This window comes from Onychomys torridus, chromosome 18 (assembly GCF_903995425.1).
Source record: "Onychomys torridus chromosome 18, mOncTor1.1, whole genome shotgun sequence".
In the NCBI taxonomy this organism is placed as follows: domain Eukaryota; kingdom Metazoa; phylum Chordata; class Mammalia; order Rodentia; family Cricetidae; genus Onychomys; species Onychomys torridus.
The window spans coordinates 57,601,502-57,616,936 of NC_050460.1; the positions used below are offsets into that span (position 1 = coordinate 57,601,502).

The 15,435-nt window shown below is 39.1% G+C and overlaps 1 protein-coding gene across 1 annotated transcript in view; it reads left to right on the forward strand.

Annotated features, from left to right (window-relative positions):
- The window catches only part of LOC118570055 (solute carrier family 5 member 4A-like), a 51,579-nt gene that overhangs the window by 14,278 nt on the left and 21,866 nt on the right, over positions 1 to 15,435 (forward strand). The window contains exons 6-9 of the mRNA XM_036168427.1: positions 320 to 425; positions 1,456 to 1,536; positions 3,149 to 3,369; positions 7,228 to 7,363. Coding sequence (XP_036024320.1) covers positions 320 to 425; positions 1,456 to 1,536; positions 3,149 to 3,369; positions 7,228 to 7,363 — 544 coding nt within the window. The remainder of the gene's footprint in view (positions 1 to 319; positions 426 to 1,455; positions 1,537 to 3,148; positions 3,370 to 7,227; positions 7,364 to 15,435) is intronic.

The window sequence follows — 15,435 nt, forward strand, 5'->3', positions numbered from 1 at the left end:
AATATATATTTTGGTCCATCAGAAGTCAGAGATTCCCATCAGTAACTAATGAGCATCCATAATGCTCATGGCAAAGAGAATTCTCAGGCCATGGCACCTCATTTGGTAAGAGTTCCTCAATGGAGCAATGAACTAATTGCTTAGAAGATAAGTAGTAAATGAAACTGCTGTTTGGACACCTTCCTGTAGGAATATGTATGCAGTGTCTTCGGGGATGAATAGGAATTCACCAAGAAGAGAGTGGGGCATTGAGTCTTGAAAAAAGAAGCCAAAGGCCTAAAGTACATGCTTCTCCCCATCTTCACTGTTCCCTTTCTAGTCAAACATATTTTCTGGAGCCATATTCATAAAGCTGGCATTTGGATTGGACCTTTACCTGTCGATCTTCATCCTTTTGGCTATCACTGCTGTTTTCACAATCACTGGTGAGTCCTCTGTGTCCTTGGTTGAGCTGTGCCACCTTCTGCTGATCCCACTCATGTGTGTGCATATATGTTTGTGCCTGTATCATAGTGCAGAAAACATAGCCACTAAATAAGATACTCAATTAAGGAAACAATCATATATTCCCACACTAGAGCAAAAATGGTTGCGCTGGATGGCTTTATACAGGAACAGCTAAATAGGAAAACCAAAGTGATATTAAACTTCTGTCCTTTCTCCTACTTTATATTTATAATTAAGCATAACAGTGAAACTACATTGTATGAGAAACTTTAAACAGATAGATACAAGACAAGGGCTATTCATGGTATCATATCCCATTCTTCTAGAGCTAAGGAAGCTGGAGACAGGAGAATTGAGAGTCAAGGCCAACCTGGGCTACAGAGCAAGGCCCTGTCAGGAGAGAGACAAAGTTGAGGGAGAAGGGCCAGGGAAGTGAGGGGAGGAGAAGGGAAGAGAAAACAGAACAAAAGAAAGAATAAGGCTAGAGAGAGAGAAGAACTAATGGAAGACATACTGGGGAGATAATGCTATGGATACAGACTTATTTAGGTATGGTGGCTCACACTTGTAATCCCAGGAATGGGAAACAGGCAGGACTGTCAAGAGTTCAAGACCAGCCTGGCCAACATAGAGACTCAAGGTGAGACTTGACTACAGAATAAGACTCTATTTCAAATACAGACAAACTAAGAATCAAGCTTGTGACTCAGTCAGGAGCTTCTCTATTTTCTTGCTTTGGTTTTTAGCTACAAAGTCTAAGCTACCCAGTCCATTCTTGGACTGAGTCTGGACCTCAGAGGACCTTGTGGCTTACACTCTTTTGGCCTCAACCTCCCAGGTAGCTGGACTAATAGGCTCACTTCTGGCAGCCAGGGGCTTTGGATGCTTCTTCTTGCCATTTTTAATGTTTTTTTTTTAATGCATCTGGGGTGGAGCAGAAGCCAGTTCTGAGGGCAAACACATAACTGCATGTGGATAAAAGGCTGGTTCCTCTCTCTGTCTCCACAGGAGGCTTGGCATCCGTGATTTACACAGATACCCTCCAGGCCATTATCATGCTGATTGGATCTTTCATCCTCATGGTGTTTGGTAAGCCAGGACTACATCTATAGATCCCTAGATTCTTTTTTCTATCTATCCATTATTGTTTCCTTCAAATTCTCCTGAGTCATATTTTCCTATCATTATTATAATTCCCATCATGGAAATGTTTGCCTAGCATCTTTCTTGCTTTATTTTATCAAAAAGAAGAAATGAATGAGTTTCATTTCCTTTAAAAAAATATTGCTTTGGTTAATTTTATTATTTAACCTCCATTTCTTGGTGCTCAGAATAGATGAAACCCCTTGGTTGATAACTTCAGAGGCGTATTGGTGCATTGGATTGAAAGTATAAAAACTTTTGATTTCTGTTGTAGTTGTATCAGTAGGACAATAACTGGTAAAGTAAAGGAGGCCATTGTGAGTGAAGCAAAACCCCTAACTAGACCACTCCGTGGGTAGAAAAAAAAAACCAGTTTATTGGGGAGCAAACTGCCAGGTTATCTCATAGGAATAGAAACCAGCTCTTCAGCAGGAAAGCTAGTGGACTTTATGTGGTGATCAGCAAGATGTTTGGTCCTTTAGCTGGTGAGGACTGCTCTGGCTAATCAGGAATGGATGCTCTTTGCCCCTCAGTTGACCATTAGGTCAGAGAAGAGAAGTAGTGGCCATCCTGACAAACTTATGCCTGACATAAAGTTTTCCGAGGAATGCTGAGTTTAGGTTTCTGTTTACCTGGGACATATCCTTATGTTTGTCCAGTAAAAACCAGACGGGGTTGGGCTTGGGCCCACATCTTATGACATTGTCAGCAATGCCAATTTGGGGGCCAGCTTCACTATCTAAAAGCTATGAACTTCAGAGAGAGAGAGAAAGAGAGAGAGAGAGAGGGAGAGAGAGAGAGAGAGAACAATGATGAGTACAGGGGAGGCACTGGAGTTGAAAGAAGAAAGAATTAAAATGAAGTTTCAATTTCAAAAAAGCAGCTGCGCAATGGTGGTGACACCTTGAATCCCAGCACTGTACTCTGGAGGCAGAGGCAACAGATCTCTGAGTTCAAGGCTAGCCTGGTCTACAGAGTGAGGTCTAGAACAGCCAGGACGACACAGAGAAACCCTGTCTCAAAACAAAACAAAACAAAACAAAACAAAAAAAGTCCAAAATAATGAATTCAAAAAACAAAAACTTACTAAAATAAAAAACTTTTTGTTTTATCTAGAACTTTCACTAAATACAGAATTAAAATATTTCAGGTAACTATTAACCAGTTGTATTATTTTATATAATAATCTATTAAAAGGGTTATTCTCTGAATCTCTTGCCTGTTCATAGAACCCTTTTCCTCCTACTGAGTTGCTTTATCCAGTCTTGATATGAGGCTTTGTGCCTGGTCTTACTGTATCTTGTCATGCCATGTTTGGTTGATATCCCTGGGAGGCCTACGGTGTTCTTAAGGGAAATGGAGAAGTAGTGGATCTGGGAAAGGGGGAGGTGAGGGTTAACTGAGAAGAGTGGAGAGAGAGGAGAGGAAGCTGTGGTTGGGGTGTATATCAGGAGAGAAGGTCACTGAGGTTAGCATGGACTCCACTTCAGGAGATAATCATAAGCAGCAGCTCTCTGCAATGTGCAGGAGACATTTTATTTCTCTAATGCTTTTGCAGCATTTATTGAAGTTGGGGGCTATGAAAATTTTACGGAGAAGTACATGAACGCCATCCCATCTGTAATCGAGGGGGACAACCTGACAATCAGCCCCAAGTGCTACACTCCTCAGCTGGACTCCTTCCACATCTTCCGAGATGCTGTCACTGGAGACATTCCATGGCCAGGAACTGCATTTGGAATGGTTATTACAGCTTTGTGGTACTGGTGCACAGACCAGGTAAGTGAATAAGTGTGTGTGTGTGTGTGTGTGTGTGTGTGTGTGTGTGTGTGTGTGTTGGAGTGGCACTGTTGTTGCTTCTTCTCATCTCATACAAAAGCATCTAGGTTCTGGTTTCTACACACAAACATCATTTTAAAATCCAAACATTTCCACAAGACCTATAAAAAACAGTTACTTGGTGCCACACCCTATATTGTATCATGTCCCATGGAAGCAAACAGAGCAGGCTCCTTCAACCAAGTGTTTTTCTGTTTATCAACATTTTTTCTTGTACAGAAAGAGTAGTCTGTAAACCATAAGCCCAGACATGACTTATTAGAAATAAATGCTCTCAGACACTACCCTATCCTTTATTCAGTCCAATTTTAGAAAGAAAGCAGGCTGAGCAAGCCAGTAAACAGAATTCTTCCATGGCCTCTGCTTCAGTTCCTGCATCCATGTTCCTGCCCTGAGTCCTTTCTCTGGTTTCCCTCAATGATGGACTTATATGCTATAAGGTAAAATAAACCTTTCCTCCCCAATTTGATTTTGGTCATTGTGTTTTATCTTGGCAATAGAAACCCTAACTAAGAAACCCTAGCAGAAATTTGTACCAGGTCATGGAACAGTGCTCTGATGGACCTGACTGTGTATTTTGGGGAGGGTTGTGGTAGCATTAGAATTTTGGGCTAGAAAACTCACTGAGTGGTCAGAGTGAGGGTTTATTCTGTGGGAGCTTGAAAGATAGGATGTGGAGAGAAAGGCAGACAATGGGGGCTACCTTAGGAAGTTTGTTAGGGATGTTTGAGGGTTCTTTCAGGACTCCATCACAGCCAATCAATATTTTGAGTTTAGCATCATTGAAATGAAACCTTTGCTTTACTGGGACAATGGATGCTGGTCACTTGAGACTTTGAAATCAGCCACAATTAAGAGGCAACCAGCATCATTGATGTGAAGTGTTCTGGGAAGTGTTTCCTTAGGACTGACACACAAAAGTTGTGGCCCAGAAGCAAGGCTGTGCCTAGTGCTGGCAGCCAAACTTAGTAATATGTAATATTTTTCCAGGTGGTACTAGTTTTGAAGTCATGAAGGGGCTGTGGGGAGCCACTGAGGCTTGGCACTGTGAGAGTTCAGGAGAAGGTATTAATAAAGGTGCAGGCTTAGTTGCAGTAGAAGCCTCAGGGTTGACAGGGCCATGGAAAGAAGTGGAGGCTTGGTATGATGTGACAAAGTCAGAGTCATCCAAGAGAGGCCAGACATGATACTGGTGAAGGTGCAATTCAGTTGCAGTAGAGACTCCAGCATTTTGAAGATGCAAAGATCACAAGATGATCACCAAGGGTAGAAGCAGGCATGGGGTGGAACCTGCCTGAGCCTAGGAGATAAGCTGCATGTGCTTCTGTCTTAGGATTTCTATTTGCTAGTTTGAAACACCATGACCAAACAGCAAGTTGAAGAGGAAAGGGTTTATTTGGCTTAGACTTCCACATCACTGTTCATTATCAAGGAAAATCAGGGTAAGAACTTAAGCAGGGCAGGAACCTGGAGGCAGGAGGTGATGCAGAGACCATGGAGGGATACTGCTTACTGGCTTGCTTCCCATGGCTAGCTAAGCCTGATTTCTTATAGAACTCAGGACCACCAGACCAGGAATGGAACCACCCACAGTGAGCTGGGCCCTCCCCCATCAATCACTAGTTAAGAAAATGCCTTGCAGATGGGTCTCATGGAGGTATTTCATCAACTGAATCTCCTTCCCTCTGAAGACTCTAGCTTGTGTCAAGTTGATATAAAAATCAGCTAATACAGATCCAGATGGCAGGTCCAGTGAAGAGCTGCTGCCCAAGCCACTTGAAACTCATAGGATGATGAATGGGTCCCAGGCATCAAGCACTGAACTTATAATACTCTTGAGTCTTAGTTTTGCTTTGGTCTGATTATGGCTGTGATTCTCCCTGCTTTGGGTAAGAAGTACATACTTTTTGATTTTTGGAGATCCCACAGTCTAGAGACTTTGGAATTTTAGAGAGACTTTGGCTATTTTAGAGAAACTTTATACTTTAAAAGAAACCTTGGGGATGATTTGGGAGGAATTGTAGGAAGGGAAAGGCATAATTAGAATATATTATATGGAAAATCCATTTTCAATTTAAAATTATAAGAAAAAACATACTTTGAATTTTTTAAGAAACCAAACTTTCAAAATGTTTGAAATTTTAAAGACTGTGGGACTTTCAAAACTTAAAATATTTTATAGTATAGTATTAATATTAATATAAAATCTTCAGGATAAACATAAAATAAATGATTGTAGTCTGTCAGTGATGTGTTAAAGTTGAAAAAGGGTCAATTTTGCTGCATAGTTTTGTGTCAACTTAACATAAGCTAGAGTCATTTTAGAAGAGTGAACCTCAGTTGAGAAAACACCCTACCAGACTGGCCTGTGAAAAGGCCTATCGTGCATTTCTTAACTGGTGATTGATGTGGGAAGTTCTAGTTCACTCTGGGCAGTGCTGCCTCTGGGCTTAGGGATGCTCTAAGAAAGCAGGGTGAGCAAGCCATGAGGAGCAAGCCAGTGAGCAGCATTCCTTCATGGCTTCTGATCTACTTCTTGTCTCCAGGTTCCTGGGTTCCTTCCCTGGCTTTCTTCAGTGATGGACTTATAAACTGTAAGGTGAAATAAATAATTTCCTCTCCAAATTGCTTTTGGTTGTGGTGTTTTATCACAACAGTAGAAACCTAACTAAAGGCAATAGTCAGAAGAAAAGATCCCTATTTTTGACAATGTTTTAGAAGAAAATACCAAGAAGTTGTAGTTTTATGAGGAGCTTGGGATAGACAGCAGTGGAATACCTGCCTGGTGTATTCAAGACCCTGGGTTTGAACCCCCAGCACTACAAGAGGTGGAGGGAGAAAAGAGAAGTATACAAGACATTATGGAATTTTTTATCCATCAGACTTTTATACAGAACTCTTAAGAGATTTGCATAAGTTCAATAGAATATAATTTAAATTTATATTCATTCTTCTCTGAGGATCATCATAACTAAATATGATTCATAGCTAGGTGTTCTCAGAACATTCTAAAAATAATCTACATGGAGGTCTCTGTGATCTACTTACTGCCTGATTATTGTGTTCCCATAGCAACAGGTATGACTAGTGAAAGAGACAATTACCTCATAACAGTAGGGAGAGCCCGATGATGCCTACAATATTTATTCACAGCTTAAAACACAACATGTGCCAGAATTGCTTCTAATAGGGACTATCTAATGCAGCCCAGACACTCTGTGCGTTCTCATGAACATAGGCACATACTTGTCACAGTACTCCTGTAGAGGTCAGAGGACAAGCACAGATGTCAGTCCTCACATTCCACCTGGGTCTCTTGGTCACTGCTTCATATGCCAGGCTAGCTGACCAGCGAGTTCCTGAGTGTTTTCCCATCCCTGTCCCCCATTTTTCATAAAAGTGCTAGGATTACAGATAGATGCCACTCTGCCCAGGTTTGTGTGGGTTCTATGGACTCAAACATGAATCCTTGTGCTTTCACAGCAAATGCTTTACCCACTGTGACATCTCCCCATGAGTGTCTAAACACATGTTAATTATAGCTAACATGTATTGACTTCCATGTACCAAGAGTCTTACACACATTGCTCATATTCAGAATGTTATGAGAGGGTTAAAACTGCTTGAGGAATGAAGCCACATAGTATATTAATTAAATGGTACTTCCAACCATGATATCCCTCCAGAGTTCATTAGTTTCCACAACATCATCATTTCTTCGTGCCATTTTAAACCCGAAAGACAACTTAGACATCATTTTCTGGTTGTCTCTCTCACTGTATTGTGTCTTCCTGGCAGGTCATTGTACAGCGCTGCTTATGTGGCAAGAACATGTCCCACGTGAAGGCTGCCTGCATAGTGTGTGGGTACCTGAAGCTGCTGCCCATATTTTTCATGGTAATGCCAGGGATGATCAGCCGCATTCTGTACACAGGCAAGCCACAGACACACTTAATCTTGATTTTATGCTTAAATTCTTATAGGTGTTTTTAATTTTCCTTTTAGATTGATTTTCTGTCTATGGGTGTTTTGCCTACGTGTATGCCTGTGTGTTACGTGCATGCCTGGTGCCCACAGGGGTCAGAAGATGGCATCAAATCCTTTGGAATTTGAGTTATGGATGATTGTGAGCTGCCATGTAGATACTGGGAAGCAAACCCAAGTCCTCTGCAAGAACAGCAAGTGCTCTTGACTGCTGAGCATCTCTCTAGCCCCAAGTATTTTTAAGATATAGCAAAACCTTAATATAACAGGAAACCTGTTCTAGGCAGAAGGAAATGGAGACCTCAAGGATGTGAAAATAGCTTGTACCAGTGTGTCAGAGGCAGGAAAATCCGTTTAGTATATTTGACACTGTTTCTCTTTATACTCTGCTTGTATCCATAGAGACATTTGAAACAGTAAGTCCTGTTTTCAGAAGTTTAGGGAATACAGTAGAAGGGACTGTAGGATTTGTCAGGTAGGGTTTGTCAAGGATGAATTGGTGAGCTGCTGGTGTTGAGTGTGGGAAGGTACACAAGATGGGCCTATTTTTTGGATCCCTGAAACAGGTGGATTTGAATAGATTACCTCTGCCAGAGAATCAAGTGTTGGTGAATAGATCAATTTCTGAAAATCTGAGGGTAACTACACATTTGAATTTTTCTTTTAATTCCTTTTATTTGAAATAGATTTTTTCGTTCAGTATATTGTAGTCAAGCTTTCTCCTCCGCACAACTCTTCCCAGTCACATCCCATCTCTCCTCCTATCTGAATCCACACCATTTTATGTCTCCTGTTAGAAAACAGGCATCTAAGAAATAAAATAAAATAAGATAAAACAAAAACAAATTGAAATAGGATAAAACAAAGGAACAGGGAAGAGCAAAATAAAAAGCACAAGAAACACATATAGACAGAGAGACACAGAAGACTGCACCCGTGGAATCCTATAAACACACACACACACACACACACACACACACACACACACACACACACACACACAATGGAAGCCATAATACCCAAAGGACCTCTAAAGTATAAATTATCCTTTCAAGTTCAGTGAAAACCTGGGCTGGTATTTTGATGGGGATTGTATTGAATCTGTAGATTGCTTTTGATACAATGGACATTTTTACTATATTAATCCTACTGATCCAAGAGCATGGCAGATTTTTCCATCTTCTCATAACTTCTTCGTTTTTTTCTTCAATGTCTTAAAGTTTTTATCATTCACTGGGTGGTGGTGGCACATGCCTTTAACCCCAGCACTCGAGAGGCAGAGCCAGGTGGATCTCTGTGAGTTCAAGGCCAGCTTGATATACAGAGCATATCCAGAACAGGCACCAAAAACTACACAGAAAAACCCTGTCTCAAAAAAAAAAGTTTCTATCATTCAAGTCTTTCACTTGCTTGGTTAGAATTACTCCAAGATATTTTATAGATTTCAAGTCTATCATGAAAGGTTTTGTTTCCTTGATTTCTTTCTCAGTCCATTTGTCTCTTGTGTCTAGGAAGGCTCAAAGTTTGTGAGTTAATTTGGTTACCAGCTATACTTTGTTGAAAGTGTTTAGGTGATACAGGAGTTTCCTGGTGGAATTTTTAGGGTTACTTATGTGTCATACCATCTGCAAATAAAGATACTTTGACTTCTTCCCTTCTGATACGTAGCCCTTGATCTCCTTCACTTGCCTTATTGCTCTAGCTAAAACTTCAAGAACTATCTTGAGTAGGTATGAAGAAAACTTAACCTTGTCTTGTTCATAATTTTAGTGGAAATGCTTTGAGTTTCTCCCCATTTAAGCTGATGTATACTATGGGCTTGCTGTAAACTGTCATTATGTTGAGGTACATAATTTGTACTCTAATCTTTCTAAGACAGTGGTTCTCTACCTGTATTTACCTCTCGGGGCCAAATGACCCTGTCACAAGGGTTGCCTAAGACTATTAGAGAACACAGAGATTTATATTACAATTCATAACAGTAGCAAAATGAAAGCTATAATGGGGGCAACAAAAATAGTTTTATGGTTGGGGGTCACTGCAACATGAAGAACTGTATTAAAGGGTCACACACAGCATTAGGAAAGTTGAGGACCACTGCTGTAGGGGTGTTAGATTTTGTCAAAAGCCTTTAGAGATGATCTTATTTCAGAATGTTTATATGGTGGATTGGTTTTTTTAAAAATTTGTATATGTTGACCCATCTCTGCAACTCAGGGATAAAGTCTACTTGATTATGGTGAATGATAATTTTGTGTGTTCTTTGGTTTGCAAATATTTTATTGAGAATTTTTGCATCTACATTCACAATGGAAATTGGTCTGTAATTCTCTTTCTTTGTTGGGTCTTTATGTGGTTTGGATATCAGTGTAACTCTGGCCTCATAAAAAGAATTGGTGAATGGTCTTCTCTTTTCTATTTTGTAGAATATTTTGAAGAATATTTGTATTAATTATTCTTTGTAGCTATGGTAGAATTCTGCACTGAAACCATCAGCCCTGGAACACGCCCCTCCCAAGGCTTAATGACTGCTTCTATTGTACTAGGGGTTATACATCTATTTAAATTTATCATCTGATTTTCATTTAACTTTGGTAGTTGCTATGTACTGGGAAATTGTTTTTAAAGTATCTCCTTATTATTCTCTGATTTCCTCCATGTCTGTTGTTATGTTCCCCCTTTCATCTCCAAATTTGTTAGTTTGCACCTTCTCTCTCTGCCTTTGTGTGTGTGTGTGTGTGTGTGTGTGTGTGTGTGTGTGTGTGTGTGTGTTAAAATATCTTCAGCATAGTGTCTACACCTGATCTAATGGCACCTCAGCTGCTGACTGCACCTCCAGAGCTGTCACCTGGTCACCTCCAAGTAGGGAGCCAAATGTGGCTTTGAACAAAGTCTCTATCCTTTTATCAATAAAGATTCAGGAGCCAGATGCTGGGGTGAAAACCTGCTAGCTCAGACAGGCAGAGAGAGCAGAAAGCTGACCTTCCTCCTGTCCCAAAAAAGAGAGCTCCTCTTCCACTGTCCCAAACTGAAAAAGACCACCAAACTCACAGTACCCTCCTACTATTCCCTGTGTGTCTATCTGTCTTCTTGATGCCTCTTGCTCTCTGTAGCTACTTCCTATTAACTAGCTGCTTGCTCTGCCTCTTGACCTATTGTTGATTTTATCTAACCCTGTTTATAATAAACAGAAAGCTCTTAGATTAAGACTGTATACTAGGACTGGGCCACACCACAGGCAGAGGCAGATTTTTCCAGTAAATAATGCAATCTCTGGGTTCACAGTATGACAAATATCCTGCAACATTTCTCCCTTTTTGTATAAATAAATGGGAAAGGTTTTAACTCTAACACAGTAAAACTACTTACAACAATGAAACTATTTCTGCCAAGCTTTCTACAATGTCCAGCTTTGTTGTATTTGGAAGTTTTAGGATTAAGTATTTCTGAGCTCAAAGTTCTGTGAAATGACCATGTTGGTCTCATATGAACTTAGAGGTTTGAATGTCCTGAGCAATTTGTACTCTGAAGCTGATCTTTGGGTGGTGTTTGTCAACTTAGTGGCAGTACCACAACACAAGTGGATTCCTCATTGCAGGATCCCATCATCTTCTTAGACACCTCATAGGTCACTGCTAGAAATGGTCATGGTTCACTGAAGAAAACTTAAATATTTCAAATGCCATATTCAGTAGATCTCTGAAAGGTTAAAGGGATATAATCTGTTAAGTACATCCACAAACTTAGTTCCTAGTTACCTGCTTCAGACTCAAATCCTCAAGAAGAAGTACAGGAAGCTAGATAAAGTTTATTAAAGGATTGGTTAGTACTCTGTATGACCACCAACATCATGACAGAAAGTTTATATATACATGTAGCTAGAGTTTTCTCTCCAGGTCCCACTAAGCCCTGTCAGTCCAACAGTCCACTTATACAATAAACACACAGATGCTTAAATTACTTAAACTGTTTGGCCTAATGGCTCAGGCTTCTTGCTAGCTGTTCCTATATCTTAAATTAACCCATTTCTATTAATCTATAAGATGCCACATGGCTCAAGGCTTACCTGTACCTTACATCACGCTTGTCATGGCTGCAGCTGGCAGTATTTCGCTCTGCCTCAGCCTTCCACTTCCCAGAATTCTCTTCTCTTCTTGTCCTGCCTATACTTCCTGCCTAGCTACTAGCCAATCAGTGTTTTATTTATTAACCAATCAGAGCAACATATTTGACATACAGAACATCCCACAGCATATACATAATAATCTTATAGACTTTGAGATAGTATTTGAACCTTCAGAAGTTTGAAAGAGTCAAATGAAAACCTAGTCCTATATTTTTGTTTCCTTCTTTCCCATACCAGGTAGCTCTTCTGATGTGAGACAGAGATTTTGGATTTTCCTTTAACAAGCATATGTGGTTTTAGAGAAGGAGAGAGCCATGCTCCAACCCCAAAGCCAGCAATTAATTTTTAATTGAATTAGGATCATCTAAAGACCATTATGTCTGTAGAGGGCAGCAGAGACAAGCATTTGGAAAGATTTACAAATATCTACCCCATTGGAGTTGGGCAATACCATTTGGCCAATTACTCTTTTTCTTGGGATATTTTCTCTGGATCCATCCTTTTTTTTTTTTTTCCCCCAGATGTTTCACTTGTACAGTGGTCTTTAGATTCCTTAGTTAAATGCTTTTATTCTCCTGGAAAGATAAAAGCAAAACCCTGTCCCAACTCTAACTTAGTTGTGGGGGCTGGGGGAGGAGGAGATCCTTTCTTTGGCAGGTTATGTCTTTCTTAGGGCAAAATGTTTTTGGGTGACAGAAAAAGTATTAAATTCTTTTGAAGTTTTGAAACTAAATATTCCTTAGTATGTGTGGATAAATATACTTATATTCCCCTTTCTCTTTATATATAAATTTAAAGTTAAAGTGTTTGTTTTTGGATCACAAGGGACATTCACTATGAATTTCAGCCTGGCTTTTGCAAGTGGCTATAATTTAAATCACTTTATATTTAATTCTTATGTGCCTGCCTCTGACTCCCAGGTGTTAGGATTAAAGACCTGTGCCTCCCTAGTGCTGGGATTAAAGGTGTGAGCCACTGCCTGACTATAGATTCCTTATAAAGTTATTCTCATAGCATTGTCCTGGTTTAATTTGGTTCTTCATTTCCTCTCTCTCTCTCTCTCTCTCATTCATTCATTCTTTATTTATTTATTTTGGTTTATTCAAGACAGGGTTTCTCTGTGTAGCTTTGTGCCTTTCCTGGATCTTGCTCTGTAGACCAGGCTGGCCTCGAACTCACAAAGATCCGCCTGGCTCTGCCTCCCGAGTACTGGGATTAAAGGCGTGCGCCACCACCACTCCACTCCCCTTACTTTTTAATGTTAGGGGTAAACTTTCAAGTTTTTTCAATGTGTAATCTATCATTCTTTCTGGTTTATTCTGAATTCATTCCCTGGCAAATTTTAATATTCTAGTCTTAATTAAATATGATGCCAATTTGTACCCACTGTTTTATTGATTTCAGACTTTCATCTGTCTTGCCTGTATGAGCTACTTAAAATTTTGTTTTTGCTGAGTTTTACCAGGTTTTGCCATTGCTTTCCATTCATGCCTCCCATGACCAGATATCTTTGCCATTTTTCTGCCAGTTAGTGGTTTCCCATTTAGATGACCATATAGCTATACCATTGCACATGCGCCATGAATTGGAGAAGATAGAGATTCTCTTTTTGCCTTCCTTATGTTTGTCTTAAGCTGATAGTGTTGCTATTACTTCAGTGTGTTGTGCTGATTTGATAATTGCTTCATATAATAGCCATTCTATCCCTCAGTCTACAAGTTGACACTTTCCATATAGCTTTGGTTCTATTGATGGTTGATGAACTATCTGTAAACCATGCATTAGCCAAATGTTGTGACTATTCTTTTGGTCCTCACTATGTAATGGTACCACTTGTAGGGGAGGAGTAAGTTGTTTATGGATAGGGTTTATAGGCAACTGAGCTATTTCCCCAGTGCAAGAAGGAACAGATCCCTTTGCTACCATATCTTGGTCATGAAGGAATTCTGATACATACCAGTTCCCACTGTAATACCTTTCCTTCCAGGCTAAGCCTGCAAATGACTTTGCCTTCAAATGGATCCAATCCATCATTGAAAGGGGCACTCTTATGACAATTGGGCAGATGGCAATAACTGAGTATAAGTTCCCCATGTCTTGTAAAATGTCCAGATTTTTTCCTCAGAGAGAGAATATGTATTCTCCATATATGGAAAGTGTTTGCAATAGAAGCCAACAGCCGAATGTTGGGAGACTCCTTTTTGTTTTATGAAGAGTCCCCAGTTGCCAATTCACCAATAAATATGATATCTATAATTAGGATATCATCTGGTTCAATATTGGTCAGTGTGGCATGCTTGGAGAAGAGCTTACCAGCAGTTGAAAAAAGGTGCTCTTTGTTCCTGTCTCCATGGGAAATTACCTTGTTTACTATAATTCTGTTTTTTTTTGTTTGTTTTTTTTTGTTTGTTTGTTTTTAGTAAACAACTAACTTATAACTTATCCTCCTGTCTCTGTTGGGATTAAAGGTGTGGACTACCATCACCCTGCTCAAATATTTTCTTAGCTTCAAATCACTCCAACTCTTAGAGATTTAGAAAACAAGTTTGAGCTGTAGTAACCCTTTGAACTAACTTAAAACATTTTAAATCTCTTACTGTCTTTTTAATATCAAACAATAAAAATATCCTCTTCATTTAGGAAGAAAACTCAAAAGCTGATGTCCAAGATGGTGTGGGCTACATGGCAATCTACAGTCGAACATTCTAACATGGAATTAAGATGAGTAGTTTAAGAAAACCCATTTTTCCTTTTATGCCAGTAAAGCAAGTGTACCTTTTGGCAAATTATCATTTGAAAATATCATTATTTTTATTTTTTCATGCCTGATCAAATGAAAGGCATTTGTTAGTCTTTATAAATTTAGGAGGTCTCTCCTATTTGATTCTAATCTTGATCAATCTTGATAGTACCCACAGATTTTCTTCTCCTGAGGAAACAAAAGCAAAACCTCTTCCCCAACATAACATATATCCTGGTTTCCATTCTAAGGTCAACACATCTTTAAAATATACAGGCTGATTTAATTCAGTAGGGTTTTATTTTTTCCTATTAGCCAATGTCTCTCAAAAGCTGTTGTCCCTTTCTCATTAGCATTTAAAAAGTTTAAAGTTAACAAAGCACTGCGTAATCTATCCCTGGGGTTCTTTATTACCCCTTTCTGTTTATTAAGCATACCTTTTAAAATGTAATTTAGATCTTTCTATAACTGCTTGTACTATAGGGTTGTATGGTATACCTGTAATATGCTTTATGTTATAATATGCAAAAACTTGTTTTATTTTTCTAGAGACATATACTGGAACATTGTCAGTCTTAATTGGTACAGGTGTCCCCATAATAGACATATTTTCTAATAAATGTATAATTACAAAACCAGCCTTCTCATAGTTTAAAGCAATTGCCCATTGAAATCCTGAATATGTATCTATGATACAGTACACATACTTTAATTTTCCAAACTCTGCAAAATCAAACATATCCATTTACCAAATTTTATTTATTTGAGTACTTTTTGGGTTACTTCCTGCAGGTAATGGAGTTTGGTTATACAAAGAATAAGTAGGACATTTTCTTACAAATTCCTTGGATTGTTACCAAGTGATAAGAAAACATTTCTTCAAACATTTGCTGTTAGCATGGTGTTTCTTATGAAATTCTGAGGCTTTTTATAGCACATTTCCTATTAATAGCTGATCAATTTCATCATTATCTTGTACTAGAAGGCCTGGTATAGCTATATGAGATCTGATATGTGCTATATACAATGGATGGTTTCTATTTCTGATTACTTATTGTAGTTGAATAAATATCAAAGTTAGTTCTGAAAAATCCGAAATAAGTTCAGTGATCTAAATATGTAAAACAACTCTTTCTGCATATTGAGAGTCAGTAAC